General features: G+C 34.8%; 1 protein-coding gene across 4 annotated transcripts in view; it reads right to left on the bottom strand.

The window, feature by feature from the left end:
• Positions 1-27,848, bottom strand: part of RBM27 (RNA binding motif protein 27) — an 84,286-nt gene that overhangs the window by 26,024 nt on the left and 30,414 nt on the right. For 2 of the 4 annotated variants that reach the window (XM_037801329.1, XM_037801328.1), the window contains exons 9-14: positions 19,880-20,044; positions 18,103-18,252; positions 15,543-15,687; positions 14,789-14,942; positions 12,461-12,757; positions 11,035-11,175 (exon numbers count right to left, since the gene is read on the bottom strand). In XM_037801329.1, the coding sequence (XP_037657257.1) occupies positions 11,035-11,175; positions 12,461-12,757; positions 14,789-14,942; positions 15,543-15,687; positions 18,103-18,252; positions 19,880-20,044 (1,052 nt within the window). The remainder of the gene's footprint in view (positions 1-11,034; positions 11,176-12,460; positions 12,758-14,788; positions 14,943-15,542; positions 15,688-18,102; positions 18,253-19,879; positions 20,045-27,848) is intronic. The other 2 variants (XM_037801330.1, XM_037801331.1) reach the window with 1 other exon arrangement.

The raw sequence follows: 27,848 nt of genomic DNA, 5'->3' as shown, positions 1-27,848 counted from the left end.
AGCTTCAAAGAATTGCAATTTGGGCACGTCAAGTCAAGAGCAGAACTAAGAGAGCTCTGAGACAAAAGGCAATAATCCAGTGGCTGAGAAAATTCACTAAACAACACAACTTCCCAAGAAAAGGGGGGTGTCCGCTCACAGCCACCATCCTGGTGGACAGGAAACACTCCTGCCCATCGCCAGCCCCATAGCCCAGAGCTGCCCCAGACAACCCAGTGTGACGGAAGTGCTTCAAATAACAGGCACACACCACAAAACTGGGCGTGGACATTAGCCTTCCCTGCAACCTCAGCTGAATGTCCCAGAGCTGGGAAGGTGGAGCAGTGTGAATTAACAAAGCCCCATTCAGCCATCATTTGAGCAGACTAGGAGCCTCCCTACACAGCCCAGCAGCCCAGAACTGCCCTGGGGGGACGGCACTCACCTGTGACATAGCACAGTCATCCCTCAACAGAGGACCCGGGGTGCACAGCCTGGAAGAGGGGCCCACTTGCAAGTCTCAGGAGCCATACGCCAATACCAAAGACTTGTGGGTCAGTGGCAGAGACAAACTGTGGCAGGACTGAACGGAAGGATTAGACTATTGCAGCAGCTTTAAAACTCTAGGATCATCAGGGAGATTTGATTGTTAGGGCCACTCCCCCTCCCCGACTGCCCAGAAACACGCCCCACATACAGGGCAGGCAACACCAACTACACACGCAAGCTTGGTACACCAATTGGGCCCCACAAGACTCACTCCCCCACTCACCAAAAAGGCTAAGCAGGGGAGAACTGGCTTGTGGAGAACAGGTGGCTCGTGGACGCCACCTGCTGGTTAGTTAGAGAAAGTGTACTCCACGAAGCTGTAGATTTGATAAATTAGAGATAAGGACTTCAATAGGTCTACAAACCCTAAAAGAACCCTATCAAGTTCAGCAAATGCCACGAGGCCAAAAACAACAGAAAATTATAAAGCATATGAAAAAACCAGACGATATGGATAACCCAAGCCCAAGCACCCAAATCAAAAGACCAGAAGAGACACAGCACCTAGAGCAGCTACTCAAAGAACTAAAGATGAACAATGAGACCATAGTACGGGATATGAAGGAAATCAAGAAGACCCTAGAAGAGCATAAAGAAGACACTGCAAGACTAAATAAAAAAATGGATGATCTTATGGAAATTAAAGAAACTGCTGACCAAATTAAAAAGATTCTGGACACTCATAGTACAAGACTAGAGGAAGTTGAACAACGAATCAGTGACCTGGAAGATGACAGAATGGAAAATGAAAGCATAAAAGAAAGAATGGGGAAAAAAATTGAAAAACTCGAAATGGACCTCAGGGATATGATAGATAATATGAAACGTCCGAATATAAGACTCATTGGTGTCCCAGAAGGGGAAGAAAAGGGTAAAGGTCTAGGAAGAGTATTCAAAGAAACTGTTGGGGAAAACTTCCCAAATCTTCTAAACAACATAAATACACAAATCATAAATGCTCAGCGAACTCCAAATAGAATAAATCCAAAAAAACCCATTCCGAGACATATACTGATCACACTGTCAAACATAGAAGAGAAGGAGCAAGTTCTGAAAGCAGCAAGAGAAAAGCAATTCACCACATACAAAGGAAACAGCATAAGACTAAGTAGTGACTACTCAGCAGCCACCATGGAGGCAAGAAGGCAGTGGCACGATATATTTAAAATTCTGAGTGAGAGGAATTTCCAGCCAAGAATACTTTATCCAGCAAAGCTCTCCTTCAAATTTGAGGGAGAGCTTAAATTTTTCACAGACAAAGAAATGCTGAGAGAATTTGCTAACAAGAGACCTGGCCTACTGGAGATACTAAAGGGAGCCCGACAGACAGAGAAACAAAGACAGGACAGAGAGACTTGGAGAAAGGTTCAGTACTAAAGAGATTCGGTATGGGTACAATAAAGGGTATTAATAGAGAAAGGGAAAAATATGGCAAACATAAACCAAAGGATAAGATGGCCGATTCAAGAAATGCCTTCACGGTTTTAACGTTGAATGTAAATGGATTAAACTCCCCAATTAAAAGATATAGATTCGCAGAATGGATCAAAAAAAATGAACCATCAATATGTTGCATACAAGAGACTCATCTTAGACACAGGGACACAAAGAAACTGAAAGTGAAAGGATGGAAAAAAATATTTCATGCAAGCTACAGCCAAAAGAAAGCAGGTGTAGCAATATTAATCTCAGATAAAATAGACTTCAAATGCAGGGATGTTTTGAGAGACAAAGAAGGCCACTACATACTAATAAAAGGGGCAATTCAGCAAGAAGAAATAACAATCGTAAATGTCTATGCACCCAATCAAGGTGCCACAAAATACATGAGAGAAACACTGGCAAAACTAAAGGAAGCAATTGATGTTTCCACAATAATTGTGGGAGACTTCAACACATCACTCTCTCCTATAGATAGATCAACCAGACAGAAGACCAATAAGGAAATTGAAAACCTAAACAATCTGATAAATGAATTAGATTTAACAGACATCTACAGGACATTACATCCCAAATCACCAGGATACACATACTTTTCTAGTGCTCACGGAACTTTCTCCAGAATAGATCATATGCTGGGACATAAAACAAGCCTCAATAAATTTAAAAAGATTGAAATTATTCAAAGCACATTCTCTGACCACAATGGAATACAATTAGAAGTCAATAACCATCAGAGACTTAGAAAATTCACAAATACCTGGAGGTTAAACAACACACTCCTAAACAATCAGTGGGTTAAAGAAGAAATAGCAAGAGAAATTGCTAAATATATAGAGACGAATGAAAATGAGAACACAACATACCAAAACCTATGGGATGCAGCAAAAGCAGTGCTAAGGGGGAAATTTATAGCACTAAACGCATATATTAAAAAGGAAGAAAGAGCCAAAATCAAAGAACTAATGGATCAACTGCAGAAGCTAGAAAATGAACAGCAAACCAATCCTAAACCAAGTACAAGAAAAGAAATAACAAGGATTAAAGCAGAAATAAATGACATAGAGAACAAAGAAACAATAGAGAGGATAAATATCACCAAAAGTTGGTTCTTTGAGAAGATCAACAAGATTGACAAGCCCCTAGCTAGACTGACAAAATCAAAAAGAGAGAAGACCCATATAAACAAAATAATGAATGAAAAAGGTGACATAACTGCAGATCCTGAAGAAATTAAAATTATAAGAGGATATTATGAACAACTGTATGGCAACAAACTGGATAATGTAGAAGAAATGGACAATTTCCTGGAAACATATGAACAACCTAGACTGACCAGAGAAGAAATAGAAGACCTCAACCAACCCATCACAAGCAAAGAGATCCAATCAGTCATCAAAAATCTTCCCACAAATAAATGCCCAGGGCCAGATGGCTTCACAGGGGAATTCTACCAAACTTTCCAGAAAGAACTGACACCAATCTTACTCAAACTCTTTCAAAACATTGAAGAAAATGGAACACTACCTAACTCATTTTATGAAGCTAACATCAATCTAATACCAAAACCAGGCAAAGATGCTACAAAAAAGGAAAACTACCGGCCAATCTCCCTAATGAATATAGATGCAAAAATCCTCAACAAAATACTTGCAAATCGAATCCAAAGACACATTAAAAAAATCATACACCATGACCAAGTGGGGTTCATTCCAGGCATGCAAGGATGGTTCAACATAAGAAAAACAATCAATGTATTACAACACATTAACAAGTCAAAAGGGAAAAATCAATTGATCATCTCAATAGATGCTGAAAAAGCATTTGACAAAATCCAACATCCCTTTTTGATAAAAACACTTCAAAAGGTAGGAATTGAAGGAAACTTCCTCAACATGATAAAGAGCATATATGAAAAACCCACAGCCAGCATAGTACTCAATGGTGAGAGACTGAAAGCCTTCCCTCTAAGATCAGGAACAAGACAAGGATGCCCGCTGTCACCACTGTTATTCAACATTGTGCTGGAAGTGCTAGCCAGGGCAATCCGGCAAGACAAAGAAATAAAAGGCATCCAAATTGGAAAAGAAGAAGTAAAACTGTCATTGTTTGCAGATGATATGATCTTATATCTAGAAAACCCTGAGAAATCAACGATACACCTACTAGAGCTAATAAACAAATTTAGCAAAGTAGCGGGATACAAGATTAATGCACATAAGTCAGTAATGTTTCTATATGCTAGAAATGAACAAACTGAAGAGACACTCAAGAAAAAGATGTGGAGAAATTGGAACTCTTATTCATTGTTGGTGGGACTGTATAATGGTTCAGCCACTCTGGAAGTCAGTCTGGCAGTTCCTTAAAAAACTAGATATAGAGCTACCATTCGATCCAGCGATTGCACTTCTCGGTATATACCCGGAAGATCGGAAAGCAGTGACACGAACAGATATCTGCACGCCAATGTTCATAGCAGCATTATTCACAATTGCCAAGAGATGGAAACAACCCAAATGTCCTTCAACAGATGAGTGGATAAATAAAATGTGGTATATACACACGATGGAATACTACGCGGCAGTAAAAAGGAACGATCTGCTGAAACATATGACAACATGGATGAACCTTGAAGACATAATGCTGAGCGAAATAAGCCAGGCACAAAAAGAGAAATATTATATGCTACCACTAATGTGAACTTTGAAAAATGTAAAACAAATGGTTTATAAAGTACAATGTAGGGGAACTAGCAGTAGAGAGCAATTAAGGAAGGGGGAACAATAATCCAAGAACAGATAAGCTATTTAACGTTCTGGGGATGCCCAGAAATGACTATGGTCTGTTAATTTCTGATGGATGTAGTAGGAACAAGTTCACTGAAATGTTGCTATAGTATGTAACTTTCTTGGGGTAAAGTAGGAACATGTTGGAAGTTAAGCAGTTATCTTAGGTTAGTTGTCTTTTTCTTACTCCCTTGTTATGGTCTCTTTGAAATGTTCTTTTATTGTATGTTTGTTTTCTTTTTAACTTTTTTTTTCATACAGTTGATTGAAAAAAGAAGGGAAAGTTAAAAAAAAAAAAAGAAAAGAAAAAAGACAAACAAGGAAAAAAAAAATATATATATGTAGTGCCCTCTTGAGGAGCCTGTGGAGAATGCAGGGGTATTCGCCTACCCCACCTCCATGGTTGCTAACATGACCACAGACATAGGGGACTGGTGGTTTGATGGGTTGAGCCCTCTACCATAAGTTTTACCCTTGGGAAGACGGTTGCTGCAAAGGAGAGGCTAGGCCTCCCTGTATTTGTGCCTAAGAGTCTCCTCCTGAATGCCTCTTTGTTGCTCAGATGTGGCCCTCTCTCTCTGGCTAAGCCAACTTGAAAGGTGAAATCACTGCCCTCCCCTCTACGTGGGATCAGACACCCAGGGAAGTGAATCTCCCTGGCAACGTGGAATATGACTCCCGGGGAGGAATGTAGACCCGGCATCGTGGGATGGAGAACATCTTCTTGACCAAAAGGGGGATGTGAAAGGAAATGAAATAAGCTTCAGTGGCAGAGAGATTCCAAAATGAGCCGAGAGATCACTCTGGTGGGCACTCTTATGCACACTTTAGACAACCTTTTTTAGGTTCTAAAGAATTGGGGTAGCTGGTGGTGGATACCTGAAACTATCAAACTACAACCCAGAACCCATGAATCTCAAAGACAGGTGTATAAAAATGTAGCTTATGAGGGGTGACAGTGGGATTGGGAATGCCATAAGGACCAAACTCCACTTTGTCTAGTTTATGGATGGATGTGTAGAAAAGTAGGGGAAGGAAACAAACAGACAAAGGTACCCAGTGTTCTTTTTTACTTCAATTGCTCTTTTTCACTCTAATTATTATTCTTGTTATTTTTGTGTGTGTGCTAATGAAGGTGTCAGGGATTGATTTAGGTGATGAATGTACAACTATGTAATGGTACTGTAAACAATCGAAAGTACAATTTGTTTTGTATGACTGCGTGGTATGTGAATATATCTCAATAAAATGATGATTAAAGAGAAAAAAAAAAGAAAAGAAAAATAGGGGAAGGAAACAAACAAACAGACAAAGGTACCCAGTGTTCTTTTTTACTTCAATTGCTCTTTTTCACTTTAATTATTATTCTTGTTATTTTTGTGTGTGTGCTAATGAAGGTGTAAGGAATTGATTTAGGTGATGAATGTACAACTATGTAATGGTACTGTGAACAATCGAATGTACGATTTGTTTTGTATGACTGCGTGGTATGTGAATATATCTCAATAAAATGAAGATAAAAAAAAAAATAAACCTACCTCAAAACATTGGCAAACTGAGTCCTGAGACATTTTAAAGGAAGTATACATAATTGGATTAATTACCAGAATGAAAATTTGTCTAAATATTGAAATAAATGTAAATCCCCTTATTAATGCATTAAATAAAAAAAAAAAAAAAACATATTATTACCATGCCAATGGATGCAGAAAAATAACTTGATAAAATTAACATCTATTTATGTTAAAAATTCTGAGAAAACTAAAAGAAGAGACTTCATAGTCTGGTGGGATAAGCTACGAAAAGCTAAATGCTTCACACTTTGTAGTGAACTGTTGAAGAATTTCTCTTTGAGTGAAATATAGCCATAATTTTCACTAATTATTTTAGTCACTATTACACCAGAGCCAAAAAAAGAATAGCATATATATTTGAGAGGAATAAGTAAAACTAAATTCATCAATACGTGGCATAGAGATATACATAGAAAATCCAAAGAACCTGGAAACATTCTCTTTAATCTATTGAGTAATTTTATCATGCTTCCTAAATACTGATCGACATAAAGAAATCAATCAGCAAAAATAAACTATCTGATACTTTTTATAATGTGATCAAATTCTTAGAAGGAATTCTAAAGAAAGATGTTTAAGACGTCTACATTTGAAACTAAATAAAACCTACTGATGAAAGGAATGAAGGAAGCTGTATATAAATAGAAATATACTCCATGTTCATGGATTAGAAAACCAATAATATGAAGATGCCAGTTATCCACAAACTAAATTGGAGATTCAAAGCAATCCCAATTTATTTCATGTCTAATTGGAATATGACTATTTCATTTAATTTTTTTTTTGGGGGGGGAGTTCATTGTACTATTCTCTTTATTTTTGTGTATTTTTGAAATTTTCCATAATAAAATATGTCTTTAAAATAAGTTTTGTTTTGATAGCATTGTATTACAAAACATTTAAAAAAATTTCTTCTTCAATGAAGACTTCTAGGCAGAAAAATACCAAGTTCTCAGCTGGACCATTAACTGGTACATACTCAGTTAATTTTGTTTTATAATTATGTTCAGTATTTACATTTCCAAGTCAAATTTACAAAACAAAATACAGTTAAAGCTGTCTTGCTTCTTCTATCCCTGCCTTCACCACCATATTTAATTTATGTGGTTTATCTCTTTGGTTTTTATTATTTTAAGCAAATACTTAACGTGTGATCGTTGCTGCTACTTTCTTATACCACCAGTGGCAGACTAGACATTTTTTCTTCCATTTTGCATTTTTTACTGAATGTATCCTGAAGATCACCCCACGGTATATATAAAATATTCCTCATTCCTTTGTAAAGTTGCATATACTCTATTGTGTGGATGTACTACATCGCAATTAACCATTCCCCTACTAAGGGGCATTTGGGTTGTTTCCACTCCTTTGCTATTAGAAGTAGTATACATTTACTAGCCTTGTACATGTCTTTTCTTATTTTGGCTAGAATACCTCTGAGATAGAGTCTCAGAAGGAGGATTACTAGTTTAAAGAGTAAATACATAAATAAATATTGAAAAATATTTTTATATCATAAATTTTATACTGTCAAATTTCCTTTCATGAGGTTGTATCATTCAGCATTTCCATCAGCATCTAAATCCCCTACCCTTTTGGAATTTACCCTGATATATGATGTAACTTAAAAAAAGATAATTTTATCTTTCCATGTGGCTAGCCAGTTATCCCAATACAACTTATCCAAAAGTCCATAATTTCCCCACTGATCTGAGACACTATGTTAGCATATTATTCCTATTTGCAGTTGAGTCTAGTTCTTTACTTTCTATTCTGTTCCACTGGTCTGTGCCAATATAAAATTATTTTAATTATAGAGACTTTATACAATTTTTAAAAGTCTAGTAGGGCTAGCCTCCTTCATCACTCTTTTTCAGGGTTTTCCTGGTTTTCTTTAAAGTAACCAAGCTAGAGAGTTATCACATAGATATATAACAGAAAGCAAAAGAAACTACCTAAAACAGTTTTATTTTATAAAAATGTTATCAAATCAAAATTTTGACATTCGATTATGACAGAATCATTACTTCACTATGTTCTTAATTACATTGAAGAGGAAAAATTATGAAAGAAATTGACTAATAAAGACATCTACCTATTACTAAATAGGTAAAATTCTCAAATTCCTACTTAGCTTTCAACATGAAAAAGAATTTAGCAAATTTCTAGTACATTTTATGCATGATTGTTCTATAAACCCACAATTTCTCTTAAAAAAAAAAAAAAAAAAAAAAAAAGCTCCAAATAGAGCCTATTCTCTCTAACTCTCTAACCAAAGGACCAGAAAAGGGCAATCTAGCAAGAAGGAAAATTTTAAAATGTTCTAATAAAAAAAAAAAAAAGGAAAAAAATATGTAGTGCCCCCTTGAGGAGCCTGTGGAGAATGCAGGGGTATTGGCCTACCCCACCTCGATGGTTGCTAACATGACCACAGACATAGGGGACTGGTGGTTTGATGGGTTGAGCTCTCTACCATAGGTTTTACCCTTGGGAAGACGGTTGCTGCAAAGGAGAGGCTAGGCCTCCCTATAATTGTGCCTAAGAGCCTCCTCCCGAATGCCTCTTTGTTGCTCAGATGTGGCCCTCTCTCTCTAGCTAAGCCAACTCGAAAGGTGAAATCACTGCCCTCCCCTCTACGTGGGATCAGACACCCAGGGGAGTGAATCTCCCTGGCAACGTGGAATATGACTCCCGGGGAAGAATGTAGACCTGGCATCATGGGACAGAGAACATCTTCTTGACCAAAAGGGGGATGTGAAAGGAAATGAAATAAGCTTCAGTGGCAGAGAGATTCCAAAAGGAGCCGAGAGGTCACTCTAGTGGGCACTCTTAAGCACAATTTAGACAACCCTTTTTAGGTTCTAAAGAATTGGGGTAGCTGGTGGTGGATACCTGAAACTATCAAACTACAACCCAGAACCCATGAATCTCGAAGACACTTGTATAAAAATGTAGCTTATGAGGAGTGACAATGGGATTGGGAAAGGCATAAGGACCACACTCCACTTTGTCTAGTTTATGGATGGATGAGTAGAAAAATAGGAGAAGGAAACAAACAGACAAAGGTACCCAGTGTTCTTTTTTACTTCAACTGCTCTTTTTCACTTTAATTATTATTCTTGTTATTTTTGTGTGTGTGCTAATGAAGGTGTCAGGGATTGATTTAGGTGATGAATGTACAACTATGTAATGGTACTGTGAACAATTGAATGTACAATTTGTTTTGTATGACTGTGTGGTATGTGAATATATCTCAATAAAATGAAGATAAAAAAAATAAAAAACAACAACAACAAAAAAATAAAATGTTCTAATAAACACCCTATACCAGACAAACATCACCAAGAAAAAAAAAAAAAAATACCCCATCTCCAGCCATGCCAGCAAAGGCCAAGTGGGCAGCCCACACGTCCACCCTTGCCCAGTTGTACTAAGACCCCATTACTGTGTCAGTGGAGGTCATGTAGGGATCGTGGCCCTCCACCCCAATCAGTGATAATGAGGCATCCCTCCTCTCTTTGTTAATGTCAGAGGAAGCTAAGTGGGAACTTTCACCACCATCCAGCAGTTAACAAGGTCTCCCCACTCCTCTCCTTGCAGTGCCAGTGGAGATTAACTGGGGAGCAGTAATGAGGCTCCACTCCCCCTACCAGCCAGGATGGTACCAGTGGGAGCCTACCCTTACTCTTGCTCAGCACTAACAAGGATCCTATCTCCTCCCCGGTTCAGTGAGGAACCTGGACTTTTCCTCTCCACCCGGCAGCAACAAGGAAGTGCCTTCTTTTCCCCACCAGCATGAAGTCAGAGCAGGCCTGCTCAAATAGAAGATTTGAATAAGACCCAGAGTCTCATAACCAAATACCCAAAACATCCAAAATACAAATGAAAATCCCTTCTCATACTAAGAACAAGGAAAATCTCAAAAGGAATGAGGAAAGACAAACAATACCTGCCAATACTGAAATCTCACAAATGTGGAATTTATCTGACATGGATTTTATGATAGCCATCATAAAAATATTTCAGATAGCAATTATGAGCATGTTTGACAAACAAACAGAAAGTCTCAGCAAAGAAACAGAAGACATAAAGAAGAACCAAATGGAAATTATAAACTGAAAAAAGACAGTAATTCAAAATAAAAAACTCTATGGATGGCATGACAGCAGAATGGAGAGGACAAAAGAATTAGTCAATAGACTGGGAGAAAAAAATGAACAGAATTTCGGGAACCTGCGAAACTATAACAAAATATCTTTCCTTCATGTCATTGGAGTCTAGAAAGAGAAGAGAGAGTGGGCCTGAAAAAGTATTTGAAGAAATAATGGCTATATTGTACACAGTGGACTATAGTTAATGGTACAATTATAAAAATGCTCTTTTATGAATTTTAACAAAAGTACCACACTAATGTAAGGTGTTAATAATAGGGTGGTATATGGAAACTCTGTATTTCATGCATGACTTTTCTGTAAACCTACAACCTCTCTCATGGAAAAAAAAAAAAACAGGATTAAAAAAAAATTAGCAAATTCCCAGCCAAGTCATGGAAATTAAGGAGATTTATCTGCCACACTTAGGTCAGCTGTCACTTATGTCTTGACTGAGTAATCAATACATTACAAATCTGGGAAATAATCAATCTGTTAATTTTCTTGTATCATTAAACAACCCTAAAAATATTTGATGTTCACAGTAAAACGTACCTGGCAATCCTCTCCAGCAACACCAGACTGATTTAACAAGTGTGTTGTATCACCCTGGTTACCACTTGCATGCCCAAGGCGATGCTTAATAGGAACCTTGTTAAGAACATATGCACCTGATGTCTGTGGCTTGCTTATCATCTGCATATATAAAAATAAACATACAAATAGTAAAAGTTTAAAAACATGCCTAGGAATGATAAAAATTTAGGATAGTGATTACTATGGAGAGGAAGATAAGGAAATGGAAAGGGGAGGGTGCATCAATTACTTGTAAGGTTTTATCTTTTGAGTAAAGTAGTGGATATACAAATGATTATATCATTAATCATATTTTTTGGATGTTTGAAACATGTCACAACAAAACGTATGCATAGAAGTATACAGACAAAACCTGTTAATCTTTTTTTATGTCCCCTCTAATATGTAATGCTTTGAAAGACTTAGGGGTTTTAATTGACAGTAAGGTAGTACGAGTAACAGTGCGACATGGCACCCCCCAAAATATAATGCAATCCTAGGCTGCATTAACAGAACATGATATAATAGATCACAGAGGTGCCGGTATCACTCTTCTCTACACTATTCAGCTGGCACCTAGGGGAAGAATTCACACCTCTGGGTTCTAACAGGAAGTGGGATACAAAAAAAAGTAGATGTATGTTCAGATACAAAAGAGCAGGATGATGAATGGAGATGACATCATTAATGTAGGGAGTCCCTTTTTTGTTTTAAATCTGAATGCATTTAATATAAGCAAAGAAACACCTAGGGGTGGAAATTATCATCAAATACATGAATGGCTCTAATGTGTAGTAGTAGTTTGTTCTTTCCTTCTTTCAAATGTTTCCAGCAATAAGTACCAGGCATTGTTTTACTAGGGACAGAATGAATACAAGAGACAAAATCCCAATTCTCATGGAGCATTCATTTCAGGTTTAAAAGGAAAAGAATTTTTCTCCATGGGTAAAAGTAGAACAAGTAGTGGACACAACGGAGATGGATTCCAAATCAAAATAAGGAAGAAGTTCTAGATTTAGAGATGTCCCAAAGTGAAGGGTTATCATACGTTAGTATGCACAAAAATTGTTTGGGTACATTTCCTACCCTTCGAGATTAACTGTAGGTTTGGGAAAGTGAGACCCAAGAATCTGCACCTGGGTAAGCAATTCTGATGTAACTAAGAATCTTCTGGAGAGCTTGTTAAATTAGATTCCTGAACCCCTAGAGATTCTGATTCAGGAGGTTGTCGTGAAGCCCAAGAATATGCATTTCTAGTAAGTTCACAGGAGATCACATGCTGCATGACTGCAAATCAAACTATAAGTAGCACCGATGTAGAAGACCCAAGGACCACAAATTGAGAAACACTGATCTAGAAGGTAGGACTGAATGACTTTTAACTCCTTGTGAACCAGCAGATTACCTTCTGGATACCTCCATGTACCGTTGATGGAGGAGACTGGGCCACGAGCACCTGCTGCTGATGAAGGTGCTGTGGCAGGTGATGGTGCTGCTGTGACAGGTGACCAAGTGTTTGCTGCTGTTGTAGGAGCAGCTGTGTTGGAGACTGCAGTGCTGGTTGCTCATTATTTTCCCTATGCCATAGGACTCGAATGAATCGGTTGTTTAGAACTGCTTCTGTGCTGGAAATGGCTTTCCTGGCCTCCTCATTGGTGAGATATTGAATGAGGGCTGCTTCTGGATCACCCTTAAAAGCAACCTTTAAAAAAACAAAGCAAAACCAAAAAAGAGATAGAAATTAACAAATCGTTAAATGCAAATAAATTGTTGGTAACTGATTCAGAAGCAGGAAACAGCCTCCTAAAATCCACTGTGAATCCTTTGTAAATCAAGTTCTCCATCCCCTAAAACACTGATGTGCATATTTCAAAATTATATATGGAAAAAGGATGGATTATTTAATAAACAATCCAATATTACCTAACTACTTAGTTGAAAATTCAAGTTATGTTAGATCTCTTCCTGATACCTTACATTCATCAAATAAACTCCAGAGATAAAATATTTTACAATAAAAAAATGTAAAACATTTTACAATTAAAAAAAAAAAAGTTTTTACTTTTAAAACACACAAACCCTGAGGAAAAAAGGTGAATATCTGTATAATCTGAGGGTTTGGAAAGCCTTTTTACACATACCTGAAAAGGCAGAATCTATAAAGACAAAAAGCAATAGATTTGACCACACAAAATTTTAAACTTCTGTCATCAAAATATGCCATAAACAAAACAAATGACAAATGGAAACAACTTTTTTGTAACCTATATGGTAAGCAAACGTTTAGTAAAACATTATTATAAATAACAAAAAATACTTAAATTAAAAAAATGGGCAAAGACAATGGACAGGTAAATCCAAAGAACTGCAAATGATCTATATAAAGAAGAACCTAACTAGTGGTTAAAAAATAAATAAATAAATAAAAAACACAAATTAAAACAAGTATAATTTTTCTTATCAAATTGGTTAAAAAAAATTTTTTAATGGCCATGTATACTGTATTGATGAGGTTGCATCTACTGCACTAGGGAGTATTAATTGTTACAGTCTTTTGGAGAATAATTTGGCGGTTCAAATAAAAAATCTTAAAATTAACATACTCCTTAATTCAGCAATTTATCATAAAAGATAATGAAAGGTTTATCTATGGGGGATACTCAGTACAACATTGTTTTGTTTCACATAAAATAACAAAAACAACATCAATTCCCAACAACAGAGAATAGTTAAATAAATTATGGCCTGTGTACATTAAGCCATCTAAATATTTTTAAATGCCATAAAGAATACTTAACAACCTAGGAAAATTTTAAGAGAAAAAAAAAAGTAGACATATTTGGTATGATGACATTTTTCAAAAGTTTTTAAGTGTAATGAAACAGTTTTTAAAATAAAGTGTGTATGTTTATGTATATTCTTCCACATTAAAAAATAGCAATAGTATGCCTTTTCATCAAAAGATGAACAGTCACTATGAGTGGTGAGATTTGGGTGATTGATTTTTCCCTTACATTTAACATATTTCAAATTTTTGTAAAACTAAACAAATACTAGTTTAGGGTAAAAACTGCATTGAGGGTAAAACTGCCTAAAAATCTCTCATAAAAAATACTCTGAAATACCAAGTCCCCCAATACTAACTTATGAAAATGAGCTACATAAATTATATTTTGGTTTGATGCCAATGCTTAAGTACTAGAGGTCCACTGACATTCCAATTTTAACCAGGCTTTAAGTACCCAGCCAGAAATTTATAAATTCAAATATCTAACAAGTAGACAGCAAAATACAAAAACCACAATTTATTTGCTCTTGGACAGCATATTATACTGACTGTAATTCTCAAGATTAAAACCATCCTTAACCAATAACTATTTCACCACAATACAAAGTCAGTCAGGAGACAAGACTACAATCTTAGAAATTACCAGAAATCTCAGCTCTCAGTTACAACACTAAAGGAGGTTAAAAGGTCATTTGTCCAAGACAGAACTATAAACAAGAATGGAGTAACTAGCCCAGTGTCTTTAAGGAAGAAGTTGCAGAAAAGAACAAAAAGAAATCACAAGAACAAATTTGGATTACCATTCATAATGGTAATCAGATAAGCAGACATGTATACACACACACACACACATACATACACATATATATAGTGCAGCAGTTCACAATACTTAGCATATATATCCACAAAGAGCATGGATTCCATCACTAACACAGCCACATTTACCTGGATATTAACAATAGTTCCAAATTTGCTGAAGTGTTCATTGAGCTTGGTAATGTTGTTCAATTCCTGAGGGATTTTCTTAACTTCTAATTTGGTGTTTGTATACTGATTCTTTCGCAAGAATCCTGGTTTACTCTGATTGTTATTCCCTTGCCTAAAAGGAGTATTAATAGATCTTGGTTAATTCTCTCAATTCATGCTTAGTCAAAGGTTATATCACCAAAGAATGTATGTTTATACTTATCAAAATATATTTTGTAAGCCCTTAACATTCTTCAGAAACCACTAATTAACATCACCCTGATTATGAGGGTACAGAACATTTTACAGATGGAGAAAAAGATGATTTTTTATAGCAGATGATTATAAAAAGGAGAAGCCCAACTGAGATTAACAATCAGATGCTGAAAAGATCTATCACAATTATCAAGGAATCAACATTAAAGCAAGAATAGAGCATCATTTTTTATGATATTTTTTCAACTTCTGCAAAGGTATAGAACTGTTTTTCTTTTCAATTCCAGTGTTTTAATTTTTAATATAGAAAGGTCTAGAAATAGGCAGCTACAAATTACACATACTCTATTAGGAATACATTGGCTTTTTTATTTTTAGGACTTTCTAAAGATGCCTCCTGGAACCCTAACTTTGACACACAGTTTGAAAAGCACTGATTAATATCAACTCAATTTTACAAATTTACTAAAGCAATAAATAACAAAAAAACTGATTATGTTCAATTAAATTATCTTACTTTCCCAGCCAAGGTTTCTTTGTGAGTGGCACTTCCAAACCACTCATAGCTCTTTTACGGCTATCTGGTTCAAGAACTACTCTGGTTATGTTGCTATTAATTGAAACAGGAACTGGTGGTTCAGTCTGGATGACAATGTTAGCAGCTATTGGAAACAAAAAAATTCACATTACTGATAATGCATTGTATTGGGGCAGTTTCAAATGATTACAACATCCGGTTCAAAAGTCAGAAGTCACTGTAAATAGCACTCGGCTACTACAATTTTTTTATCAGTAATGCCTCACATCAAGACAAAAATGACTGCTTCCTTTTTAAAAAAATAGAACATCCAAGTTTAAAAAAGGCAATTCCCCAATGAAACGTTTCAGACGAGGATTATCAATGGACCCGAGACATATCAGGAAAAGGTTGCTGGGGAACAAGATCTTCGTGTGTTGAAAGTATCACTCCATGTATTATTTACTTTACAATGGAGAGATCTAGCAGTTATCACCTTAGGCAAGTGATCAAACAGCACCTTTAATAAGGGACATTCTAGTATTACTTGCCTTCTGATGTGATTCAACAAGTTTACCACAGCAAGACTGGATATTAAGATATGGAATTATGATGTTATATGTGACAACGATATTGTACTTATGTAGGACTTATTCTTAGATGTAAACTAAGAATTTAAGAGTAAGGTATCATGATGTCTACAACTTAATTTCAAATGATTCAAGGAAAAAAAAAAAGAGAATGAGAGAGTGCATGCCCAAATGATAAAATGTCAACGACACTGGTGAATGTAGGTAAAGGTATTTAGGTATTCATTGTACTTCTTTAATTTTCTACAGGTTTGAAATTCTTCAAACTAAAATGCTGGGAGGGAAATTCAAAGCCTATATTATATATTGGCACACTTCCCCCAAAACAGTTAAGATCAAAATTCTATGAGAAACTGACCTTACAAGGGGTCCCTGTGGGTAGGGAAAGCTATTTAAGCAGCAAGGAATTGCTATTCTTTATTATGGCTGGATGTTGGGGTAGGGATGGGGGTAGAGTGTAGTAACATCTGTGTAACGGGGAAATTATGATGTAGATAATCATTCATACAACATATTTTTTTGAGTAGCCATTATAACTCAGAAAATCCATTAGACTTTGGGTATAAATTAGTGAATAAAATAGGTATGATCCCTGCCTTCATTCGGCTTATGATTTCAGAAGAGTAATTAACAGATGAGGCAGCAATTACTGTGATGGCGTGAAGTATTCTAGAATTTGAGATGCTATTTGCTCGTCCCTAAAATAGTTATCATTACCACCTGACATGTCTAATGTTTTTCACAGTTGAAGTGCCTTTATAAAGAGGGAAGGAACTACAGCTAGAGACTAAATGATATGCCCATAATGCATAGAGCAAGCCATTTGCTTTCTACACTGAGAAAAATTATGTATGGATTACAGTGTATAATCTGAATAGACAGATGGCTAGTAACAAAGGAAGACTTAAAAGTGCTGAGAAAATGACCTTCCTGCTAATCTCAGGTAATTTGGTAACAACATATGCATTACAGCATAGATGGTAAGAGCATGTTCTTCGGAATCAGATAGACCTAGATTCAAATTCCAGTTCTGCCACTTATTAGCTGTGTGACCTGGGGCAAATTCTTTAACCTCACTAAGCCTCAGTGTCTTCATCTGTAAACAGTACTTCTTTCATGCTGTAAGCAGTATAACAGATAATACTACAATAAAAGTATTTGGTGTAATCCTGATACAAAAACTGTTAGCTTGTAATAGCAATAGTGGAATTAATGGCAGTAAAGGAGAGTTAACAAAATCAGGATAGGAAAGAAGGTAAGAATAAGAAAATGTTTACCACACGATTAAATCATGAAAATATGGTTAGGATGGCCCATGGCCAGGCACTCAAAATCCAATTATAATAATAAGTTAGAAACTAGAATCACTTTTTTAGGGGGTGGGAAGTGTGTGGATAGGGATGGACATCAATCCGTATTAAATGCAAAAGCTTGCATTAAATATTGGTTTTGCTTTATTTTTAAGATTTGTTCTTATACTTTGTAAAGGTTTTAAAATATAGTTGTACTCATAGGTGCTAAGAATGATCAAATGATACTTTTATTGCAATTTTTTAGGTTCTCAATGTTATTAGTGTGAAATATAGTTATGATCACTTAAAGGTCTTAAATGATTTGTTCTCTGAACAGAAGGGACCATGTCTTTCCATTTTTTTATACTCAATATCTGGCACAGTGCCTACTACTTAGCAAAAACAGTCTAAAGTCCTACCAAAACAAGCAATTAAGTAACAATACTATTATTTATACTGAAAAAATAAATATAGTCTAATTATAGCTTTATAATAAAATTTAGATAAAAGTTATCCAAAAGCATTTGAGATCATTACATACCGCATCCTTCAAAAAAGATAGTGTGTAAATATTTTTAGACTTCGATTTCTTCAAGTGTGGTCAGAAAAGCAAATGCAATAACCATATCCAGTTACTACATAACACTTAGTCTCAGAAAAATTTCAAGGCATTCTCACCTCTTGGATTTGCATCCATATCTCCAGATGTTAGGCCAATCAGGTTTGGGCGTTGTGTCTGTGTTCTTGAAAAGAACTGTCTGTACTGAGACCTACCAGAACTGGTAATACTTGGAGCTTCTGGGTTATAACCATCTGGTTCATATGTATCTGAGGGAAAACAAAACAAACAAAAACAAACAGCAAATCAGAGACAGGTTAAACCATCTCACATTACTATAAAATAAAAAATTTCTAAAAAAGTTTTCTTCAAGAGATATAATTAAATCAACCCATGTATGTTTCTCTTAGTTACAGCAGATAGATACATTTTTTGGAAGCAAAAGAAAAAAATGTTCCTGTGGCAAAAGACTGTCATATAAATCCATTTTTATATGGTGATAAATTTCCAGATTCACTCACCTAGTCATTTTTATCTTATATATTAATAAACTAATCCAAATTACAATGCACATGTTTTAAAGACTTTTTTTTTTCATGTACATGACACTATATATGAAGGATTATTGAGTTTCATGTTATCTATCATGTCCCACCAATTCCTAGGTACCTTACTTTTTTAACTAGGAAAAAAATCAATCTATTCATTTGGTCATCTGAAATTCACACTGGAGTGATAACAGCTGGTGTCATACATAAAAGATATTTCAAATGGAAGAGCCAAAAAAATAAATTTTACATCTATAAATACAATAATCTTACCATCACCCTTCTCCTCAATGCTACTTTTATCACAAGTTTCATGTGTCTTCCCTAAAAGTCAAAATTTAATTTTTAAAATTCTAATGCTGTTACTATTTCTTTAGGATAAAAAAAATTCTGAAAGTATTAGTCTCTAAATGGTATATATCTTCTTCATCCTAACATAAAATGAAAGAAAGGTTAAGACTGACAAAAGACACTGATTTTCAGAGTTGTGATTTAGAAGCCACTGTACCTCTTTTATTTTTTTAATGGAAAAATGTTGTATGTTGTTCATATTAAGTTTCAACCACAAGATAAAGTATATTCAATTCTTATTGGTCAATCAGTTTTATGATTTAGAGTACAAGATCTGCAAATTATGATAAAAAATTTTCAGTTACTACTCAGTACTCCTGACATAAAATCTCCTATAGTTAAGGCCACAGAAAGTTTTGAAAGAAGTTACATAATTAAATGACCTTTTCCTACAATTCCTGGGAATATAGGATTATAGGAATATGCAAGAAACCTAATCCTTTAGTTAATTATGATGAACTGAGATCTAAATGCATGAGATATCCACAAAGCACTCCATAAATCCTCAAAATCACACGATAAAAAGACGGAAGAGTTTTCAAGAATCATTCCATTATATACAACTACACAACAAAGGGTACATGGAAAAAAAGACATGTTCATCCATTATCAGCAAGAAACCAGATGTTTTTGTTTCATTTTAAAGAAAGATTAACCTAATTTTTCTTGTAATATACAACAGATTGGAAAACAAGTATTTGAGTAGATATTAGATTCTTATCTAACAGCAGAAACTAGCTCAGAAGTAACACAGCTTTTGTTGCCGAGGTACTAAAAGTAAATACAGAGGACACCAGAAATGACAGACACAGGAGGCCTAATAACATAGAGCCATTAGGGACAAATCAAAGCACAGGAACAGAAAATAAAACTACATAAGAGCTTTAATGGGAATTTGTGACAGCAGATCAGGATGCTAGGTCACCTCTTAGGCTGGCCAGCTTAAGGTACAAAAGATCAGCAAGGTGGATGGATGGTCATCTGTAGCAAAGCTTACCTGGGACCAAAGGGGTGGGGCTGGAGACTGAGGTATGGTACCCAATGGAAGATCCCATGAGGTTGCGAGGTGGCACCAAACGAGCTGCCAACAGAGGAGGCGGTGTCCCCAACTGAAGTCGCTCAGATGCAGCAGCACCATGTTCACGAGAATACATGGGCTGTCCTAGAGAGGAAAGAATGGGAGGGCAGCTGGGATCAAGAGTCACAAGCTTCTTTTAGGTAATGAAGTGCTTTCCGAGATTAAGAGCCGAGGACAGAGAAACTACACCAAAGAACAGAAGATGGATATGTTACTGAGATTCTTTCTAACTCAAGAAACAACAGACATTCAACTAGTTAAGATGCATCATGGTATAAAGAAAAAGAATTGGGTAGTATGATTGTGTAATCTCCGTCTTTTACAATCTTAAATGGAATAATCATGTAATAATTTTATCCAAAGCTGAACAATCACCTGCATCAAGTTATTAGGCAAAGGAGCCCTGAGCCCTTATTCATGAAAATTTTGTATACAACAAGACATGCAGCCATATGAAGGCTGTTGCATCCATTAGAGTAAAAAAACAACCCCCAACACACAATTTCAGGTTTGCACAAAATATACTTGGGAATAAATAATAAAGGAATTAAAAACAAAAATAAAGACAAGCAGATCTCACAGAGAAGATGTTGAAAAGGAAAAAAAAAGGTAACTAAATAAGTTGCTGAAAATTTTGTCCTATTTAGCAGATGGATAATACAGATGTATACTTCCTGATTGCTGTGATTAGCAAAGAAAAAATGACAAAAACCTATATAACATTATCCACTGTACATACAAAATTACTTTAGATATTAAGAACCACTTTTTGAAAGAAAGCATTTTTGGGGTTTATGTGAATTGTTGTAAGAATGCCAGGCACAAGGAAGCCAAATTTCATAGAATAAGGTTAAGAAAAAGACAACATGTCAAGAAGCAAAACCTCCCTTTGGCTATTTAACAGTATCTTCTGTACTAACAACCCCACATAACACATATTTAAGATTTTGTCAGTGCTTTACATCTAAAATCAGACACTCCCTACTGACACAAGAAAAAATATTTTTTTACATCTAAGGGAATGTCCTAAAAGTTGTAAAATTCCTGAATATTTTTAATATAGCTTAACAGGACAGGCTACAAAGCAACATTTGATTTCAACATAAATGTTGAGGAGAAATAAATGTGCTAAATATTACTACACTTCTCTTCCTATAGATGGAGCAGAGGGGAAGGTGACATCATATTTTATAGATGACCGCGTAACTGCACGTGGCACCAACCCTTTCCAAAATTTACATGAAAAAAGCAATCAAAAAGCAAACAAAAAAAGAAGCAATCATTACACTGCAAAAACAATTTTGGCATATCCTCAATGAACTGAAAACAGTTGTAAGGATGACCTATTGGAGAGAATTCCCTTGTTAAAAGTGACCTATCAGCAGAATGAAATATTGTGCTAAAGAGAAAAATCTCAGTCCATATGACTGACTTAAATTTATGATATAGCACTCAACAAATCAAGAATATCTAGTTAATATCTCAAAGTAAATTAGATACTAAAGGCCACTTTGCACAAAATCTATTTTTAAAATGAACAACAAAGAATACGCATTCAAACACTTCAGAAGATGGCTGTTTATTTAAATGAAGCATGATTTTCTTAATGCCTACTGAGGTCTCTAAATACTATCACTAAAAGAAACCAGGATTCCTTAGGCAAATGGCTGACTCTAGATCTGGGCAGAAAATGTCTTAAGATGGGCCTGCTATACCTTGGTACATTGTTTTTCCAGAAGCAAAACAGCTATCAAAGTCTCTAGCATCATGTGAAAAAAACAAAAAAGACAAAAAAAAATCCAAAAACCTTAAACAGTCAACACAAAGAGGCTCTCCCTGGTCAAAGATAAGAAAAGGTGAACATCAAAAAGGACTATAACAGGAATGTTTAACAAGATTGACTGTAAAGGTTCAGAAATAGAAAGCACAATACTGTGTGATGGTAGCACAATATTTTAAGTATAATGAATAAAGTGGAGTGTGCATATGGTTGAAAGAGGAAGGCTAGTGAAATGTATGCCACCAGAAGGAAAACTAGATGATAAAAACTGGGACCATATAACTCAGCGAAACCCAGAGTGAACAATAATGGTGGTTAATTGTACAAATACAAGAAAGTTTTTACATGAAAGAGAACAAATGTATGTCACTATTTCATGGTGTTAATAACAGGGTGTTATATGGAAAAAATACAATTTAATGCAAACTAAGGTCTATAGTTAATAGTAACATTGCAATATTCTTCCATCAATTTTACAATGGGTATGGGATTTTTTTCTTTGGAAGAAATGAGAACGTTCTCATATTGACCGTAGTGGTGAATGCATAACTATGTGATTATACCAAGAGACATTGATTGTACACTTAGGATGAATTGTATGGTGTGTGAATAAAACTTTTTTTTTTTAAAAAAAGGGACTGTAATGGGCAAGAAAACATATCTAATATGTTAAAAATTTATGAGCTAGATTGAGAACAATTTCTTGACCAAAAAGGGGGATGCAAAATGAAACAAAATAAAGTTTCAGTGGCTGAGAGATTTCAAATGGAGTCGAGAGGTAACTGTTGGGCATCCTTACGCACTATATAGATAATCCTTTTTAGGTTTTAATGCATTGGAATAGCTAGAAGTAAATACCTGAAACTATCAAACTCCAATCCGGTAGCCTTGACTCTTGAAGATGACTGTATAACAATGTAGCTTACAAGAGGTGACAGTGTGACTGTGAAAGCCTTGTGGATTGCACTCCCTTTATCCAGTGTATGGATGGATGGGTAGAAAAATGGGGACAAAAAACAAATGAAAAATAGAATGGGGGGGGATGATTTGGGTGTTCTTTTTTACTTTTATCTTTTATTCTTACTTTTACTTTTTCTGGTGTAAGGAAAATGTTCAAAAACTAGATTGGGGTGATGAATGCACAACTATATAATGGTACTATGAAAAGCTGATTGTACACCACAGATGACTGTATGATATGTGAATATATCTCAATAAAACTGAATTTAAAAAAAAATCTTATGAGCTCACAATGATACTGAAACTGCATTTTAGGTTAGCCAAATGGTTGATGTTGCCAAGTTTTTCATTACAGAATTTCAGTCAATAAATGCAGAAGAAATTCAAAATTAGAATATCACAATTTTACAGACCCTACTAAAATAACAGATCAAGGCAATTATCACAGATAGACACTGAAACCACGAGCAACTTTAAAATGGATGGATCAGGATGAAAACACCTGTACACACTGATCAGTATTTATAACACAGAAAGGAGATAACTCGACATTATGTGCACGATGGTATACTACAGTAGGAAATACATATTAACCCTACCTATAAAATACTCCTGATCAAAAAGTGGTTAAAAAAAAAAAAAAAAAAAAAATCAAACACAAATCTGATAACTCTCTCACTCTAACTTCCAATTTACAGGAGATAGAGGAACACATTAAATGACACCATGGGGATATAAGCCAGATCCAGAATGTGAGAGAATTCTTTAGGACAGATGATCTGTTCATTTAACAAATAATAGCATAGAAATTAATAGGGAAAATTGTTATGGATTTAAAGATTTAGGAAACCTATTATTAATTTAACTAAATGTAATGTGTAATGTTGTTTAAATCCAGCTTCAAATAACCAGCTTCAAAATGTATCCAGTTGTAAAAGAACATTTATGATAAAATTGGGAGATATAAACACTGACTTACTATTTTACATTAATAAGGAACTGTTAATTTGGGGGTGGTGGTGATAACAGTATTGTGATTATGTGTGGGTTTAATTCTTATTTTTCAGAGATAAGTACCAAAGTTTTTCCAGATGAAATGCTATGTTTGGGACTTGCTCTAAAATAAGCAAGTCAGTAGTGGGTTATAGATACAGCAAGACTCCGTATGTTGAAAATTGTTGAAGCTGGAAAATTGGTATATGGAGAGTCACTATATTATTCTCTCCCCTTTTGTGTATATTTGAAATTTCCTGTATTAAGTTTTTATATAAATTGGAAACAGGTTATAATATTAGTGGATATGAGCCAGTAAGAAGTTATATTCATTCAAATTAGTTTCGGTAGGGAACAACTAGATAATACCAAACTACAAACATCCCAATTAATCATGTTCTCATCTTAAGTTGTACATAATATATTACATGCCTGATAGTGACATTTTTACATTCTTAATATTATATATCACAAACTCTGGTTAGTTGAAGAAAGTCTTTATTCAAACTAAAATTTTAGCTACTTTGTGTAATTTTCCTGATTTTGTCTTTAGGAATATTCATAGAAAAAAGAAAAAAATAATTAAGATAGGTTTTAAACTAAAAACTCAAATCTAAAAATAATAATTTAAAAATTTACATCTTCTAAATATTGGTGCATAGGAGCAGAGTAGGAACTAATAGAGTTGCTGAAAGAAGGGATGAAAGCTTATTTATTAAAAGTACCCAATCATCTGGATGCATATCTTTTATATTCAAATAGGCAATATGACATCTAACGCAACACAAACCAAGGTAAAAATGTGAGGGGAAAAAAATTCTAGATGTTATACAAGCACTCTATTGGAGACTGATTCACTTTTCTAGACATCAAAATCCATTATTCTGCACAGAGAAATGTTATGCATCCACAGAATTAAATGAGGAAATCTCAAGTTTAGGAATATCGTGTTTTAATAATATTACATAATTGATAATAAGAAAAGTATTTCCTGAAAGATAAAGATTATTTATGTGAATTCCTCTGAAGACTGACAAATGCCTTCAATTTAAGAATCTCTCTCTGTCCAGGATCCCAGGATATTAAATACTACTCTTACTATTTACACATCCAGTACAGTAAGCTTAGCAGTTACCAAATATTTTCACTATTTCTTCTTCAAATAAGCAGAAGAAACAGATCAATCTTAAAGCAGAAAGGAGAGGATATTTTACCTCAACATTTTATACTAATAAATGGTCTTATAAAAATAAAAAAAAAAACATACACTGAACTGGTGGCTTAACATTTGGGTAAAATGCTCAGAGGAAAAAGTTGATTTTTAAAAGGTATATGACAGTACTCTCTTTCCCTAAAAGTCCAATCACAATTCATTATTTAAGTCATTTTCATAGGATTGTGACATTTTAACTCAACAAAACAACAATTTGAAAGAGTTTTTTTCTAAACTGGAAACATTTGATATTAACTCTTAAATTGCATGATCAGGAGCCACATATATCCTACCCAATTTTACAATGGGGATAATAATTCCTTTTCTTCTTTTAAAATTCAATTGTCCTCTTTCAAAACAAATAATAATTACAACTAAAGGAAGGTTTATTTTTGGCAGAATTAGTTCTTTTGTCACCTGTTTCTGTGTCACTCTGATCATTTAATTATAGCAAAATGCACTGTGATTTAAAAAATATATATATTTCTTTCCCACTATTAGATTTTTTAGCTTCTTAGAAGAATCATTTCTTATTCAACTGTATATTCCCAGTAGCCCTGAGCAGACTCTCGCTCCAAAAAAAATCTAGATTTCATTTTCCTATGTTTGAAATCCATTCACATATAGTTACAAACTAAATAACATTTGATATGCTGGGTTTTTTTTTTTTTTTTTTCACTTATAAGCATTTTCCAAGCTGTGAATTTTAATAATAATTTTAACACAAATAAAATATCCTTAACTTAGACTTTCCCAAATTGTTAAATTTTTAGGATAGCTCATGTTCTCTAATAGGTTACAAAACATCTTTAAACATACAGTTTCCTACTTCATTTGAACTGAAGCAACTCCAATTTTTTTGGGAAATTATCAATTATGGTATTTAGAAAAGTAAACGAGAATAATTTGAAGGATTCGACTGATCTGTATCTGTCTCAAAGGCAATAATTTAGAAAAAACATTCTTTTATAATCAACTGAACAGAAAGACATGAAAAAATTATAAGTGACAGAGTATACTACACCAAAAAAATTTTTTTTAATGTTTTGATTATCAGGAACTCTCTCATAGGTTTTCAAATAGAAATTTCAATATCAAATTTTAGATTTTTAAGAAAGGAAGAAAATCACAAATTAGGCTGCACAGAATGCATTTTGAATTGTCAGATACTAAAACTTTCAAAATATTCAGCTACTGACAAATTAAATCTTTTTGTAACCATAAGACTCTTTGTAACCATAAGACTACCTTCTAAAGCAGGAATTCCCAAACACCGTTATGAAGTTATCATCTTTTTATTGGTCTGAGGCAAAATGGAAAAAAAACAATGTAATGAGTATATTATAAAACCAAATATAGTAGACCTGGCATCGTGGGACGGAGAACATCTTCTTGACCACAAGGGGGATGTGAAAGGAAATGAAATAAGCTTCAGTGGCAGAGAGATTCCAAAAGGAGCTGAGAGGTCACTCTGGTGGGCACTCTTACGCACAATTTAGACAACCCTTTTTAGGTTCTAAAGAATTGGGGTAACTGGTGGTGGATACCTGAAACTATCAAACTACAACCCAGAACCCATGAATCTCGAAGACAATTGTATAAAAATGTAGTTTATGAGGGGTGACAATGGGATTGGGAAAGCCATAAGGACCACACTCCACTTTGTCTAGTTTATGGATGGATGAGTAGAAAAATAGGGGAAGGAAACAAACAAACAAACAGACAAAGGTACCCAGCGTTCTTTTTTACTTCAATTACTCTTTTTCACTTTAATTATTATTCTTGTTATTTTTGTGTGTGTGCTAATGAAGGTGTCAGGGATTGATTTAGGTGATGAATGTACAACTATGCAATGGTACTGTGAACAATCGAATGTACGATTTGTTTTGTAAGACTGTGTGGTCTGTGAATATATCTCAATAAAATGAAGATTAGAACAACAACAACAACAAAAAGAAGCTCTGGCAGACTAAGACAGTCATGGTATATAACCCTTTTAATACACAGTTGGATTCAGTTTCCTAATATTTTGTTGAGGATATTTGCACCTATCTTCATAAGGGTTATTAGTCTGTCATTTTCTTTTCTTTTGATATCTTTATCTGGCTTTAGTATAAGGGTGATACTGGCCTCATAGAATGAGTTAGGAAGTGTTTCCTCTTCTTCAATTTATGGAAGACTTTGAGCAGCACTGGTATTAATTCTTTGAATGTTTGGTAATATTCACCAGTGAAACAATTTGGTCCAAGGCCTTTCTTCATTGGGAGGTTTTGATTATTGATTCAATCTCTTCATTTGATATTAGTATACTGAGATCTGCTGTTTCTTCTTAAATCAGTTTAGGTAGTTTGTGTGTTTCCAGAAATTTTCCCATTTCATCTAGGTTATCTAAATTGCTGGTAAACAACTGTTCATAGTATCATCCTCTGGTAATCCCTTTTATTTATGTAAGATCAGTAGTAATGCCCAACCCCCCAACCTGCCTTCATTTCTGATTTTTGGTATCTGTGTCTTCTCTCTTTCTTCCTTTGGCAGTCAATTTTTTTTTTTTTTTTTTTTAATCTTTTCAAAGAACCAGCTGTTGGTTTTGTTGATTTTCTCTATTGTTTTTCTATTCTCTATTTCATATATCTCTACTCTAATCTTTGTTATTTCTTGGCTCCTGCTTACTTTGGATCAAACTTTAGTTTGATCTTCTTTTCCTAGGTCCTCCAACTGTGAGATTTAGTTACCAATTTGCAATCTTTCTTTTTTTAATGTAAACATTTAGAGCTATGAATTTCCCTCTGAGCACTGCCTTTGCTGCTTCCCATAAGTTTTGATATGTTGTGTCTTTGTTTTCATTTATCTCAAGATATTTCCTAATTTCCCTCCTGATTTCTTCTTCGACCAATTGGTTGTTTAAAAGTGCTTTGTTTAGTTTCTACATATTTGTGAATTTT

This window comes from Choloepus didactylus, chromosome 13, assembly GCF_015220235.1.
Source record: "Choloepus didactylus isolate mChoDid1 chromosome 13, mChoDid1.pri, whole genome shotgun sequence".
In the NCBI taxonomy this organism is placed as follows: domain Eukaryota; kingdom Metazoa; phylum Chordata; class Mammalia; order Pilosa; family Megalonychidae; genus Choloepus; species Choloepus didactylus.
This window is presented reverse-complemented; position numbering and strand designations above follow the sequence as displayed.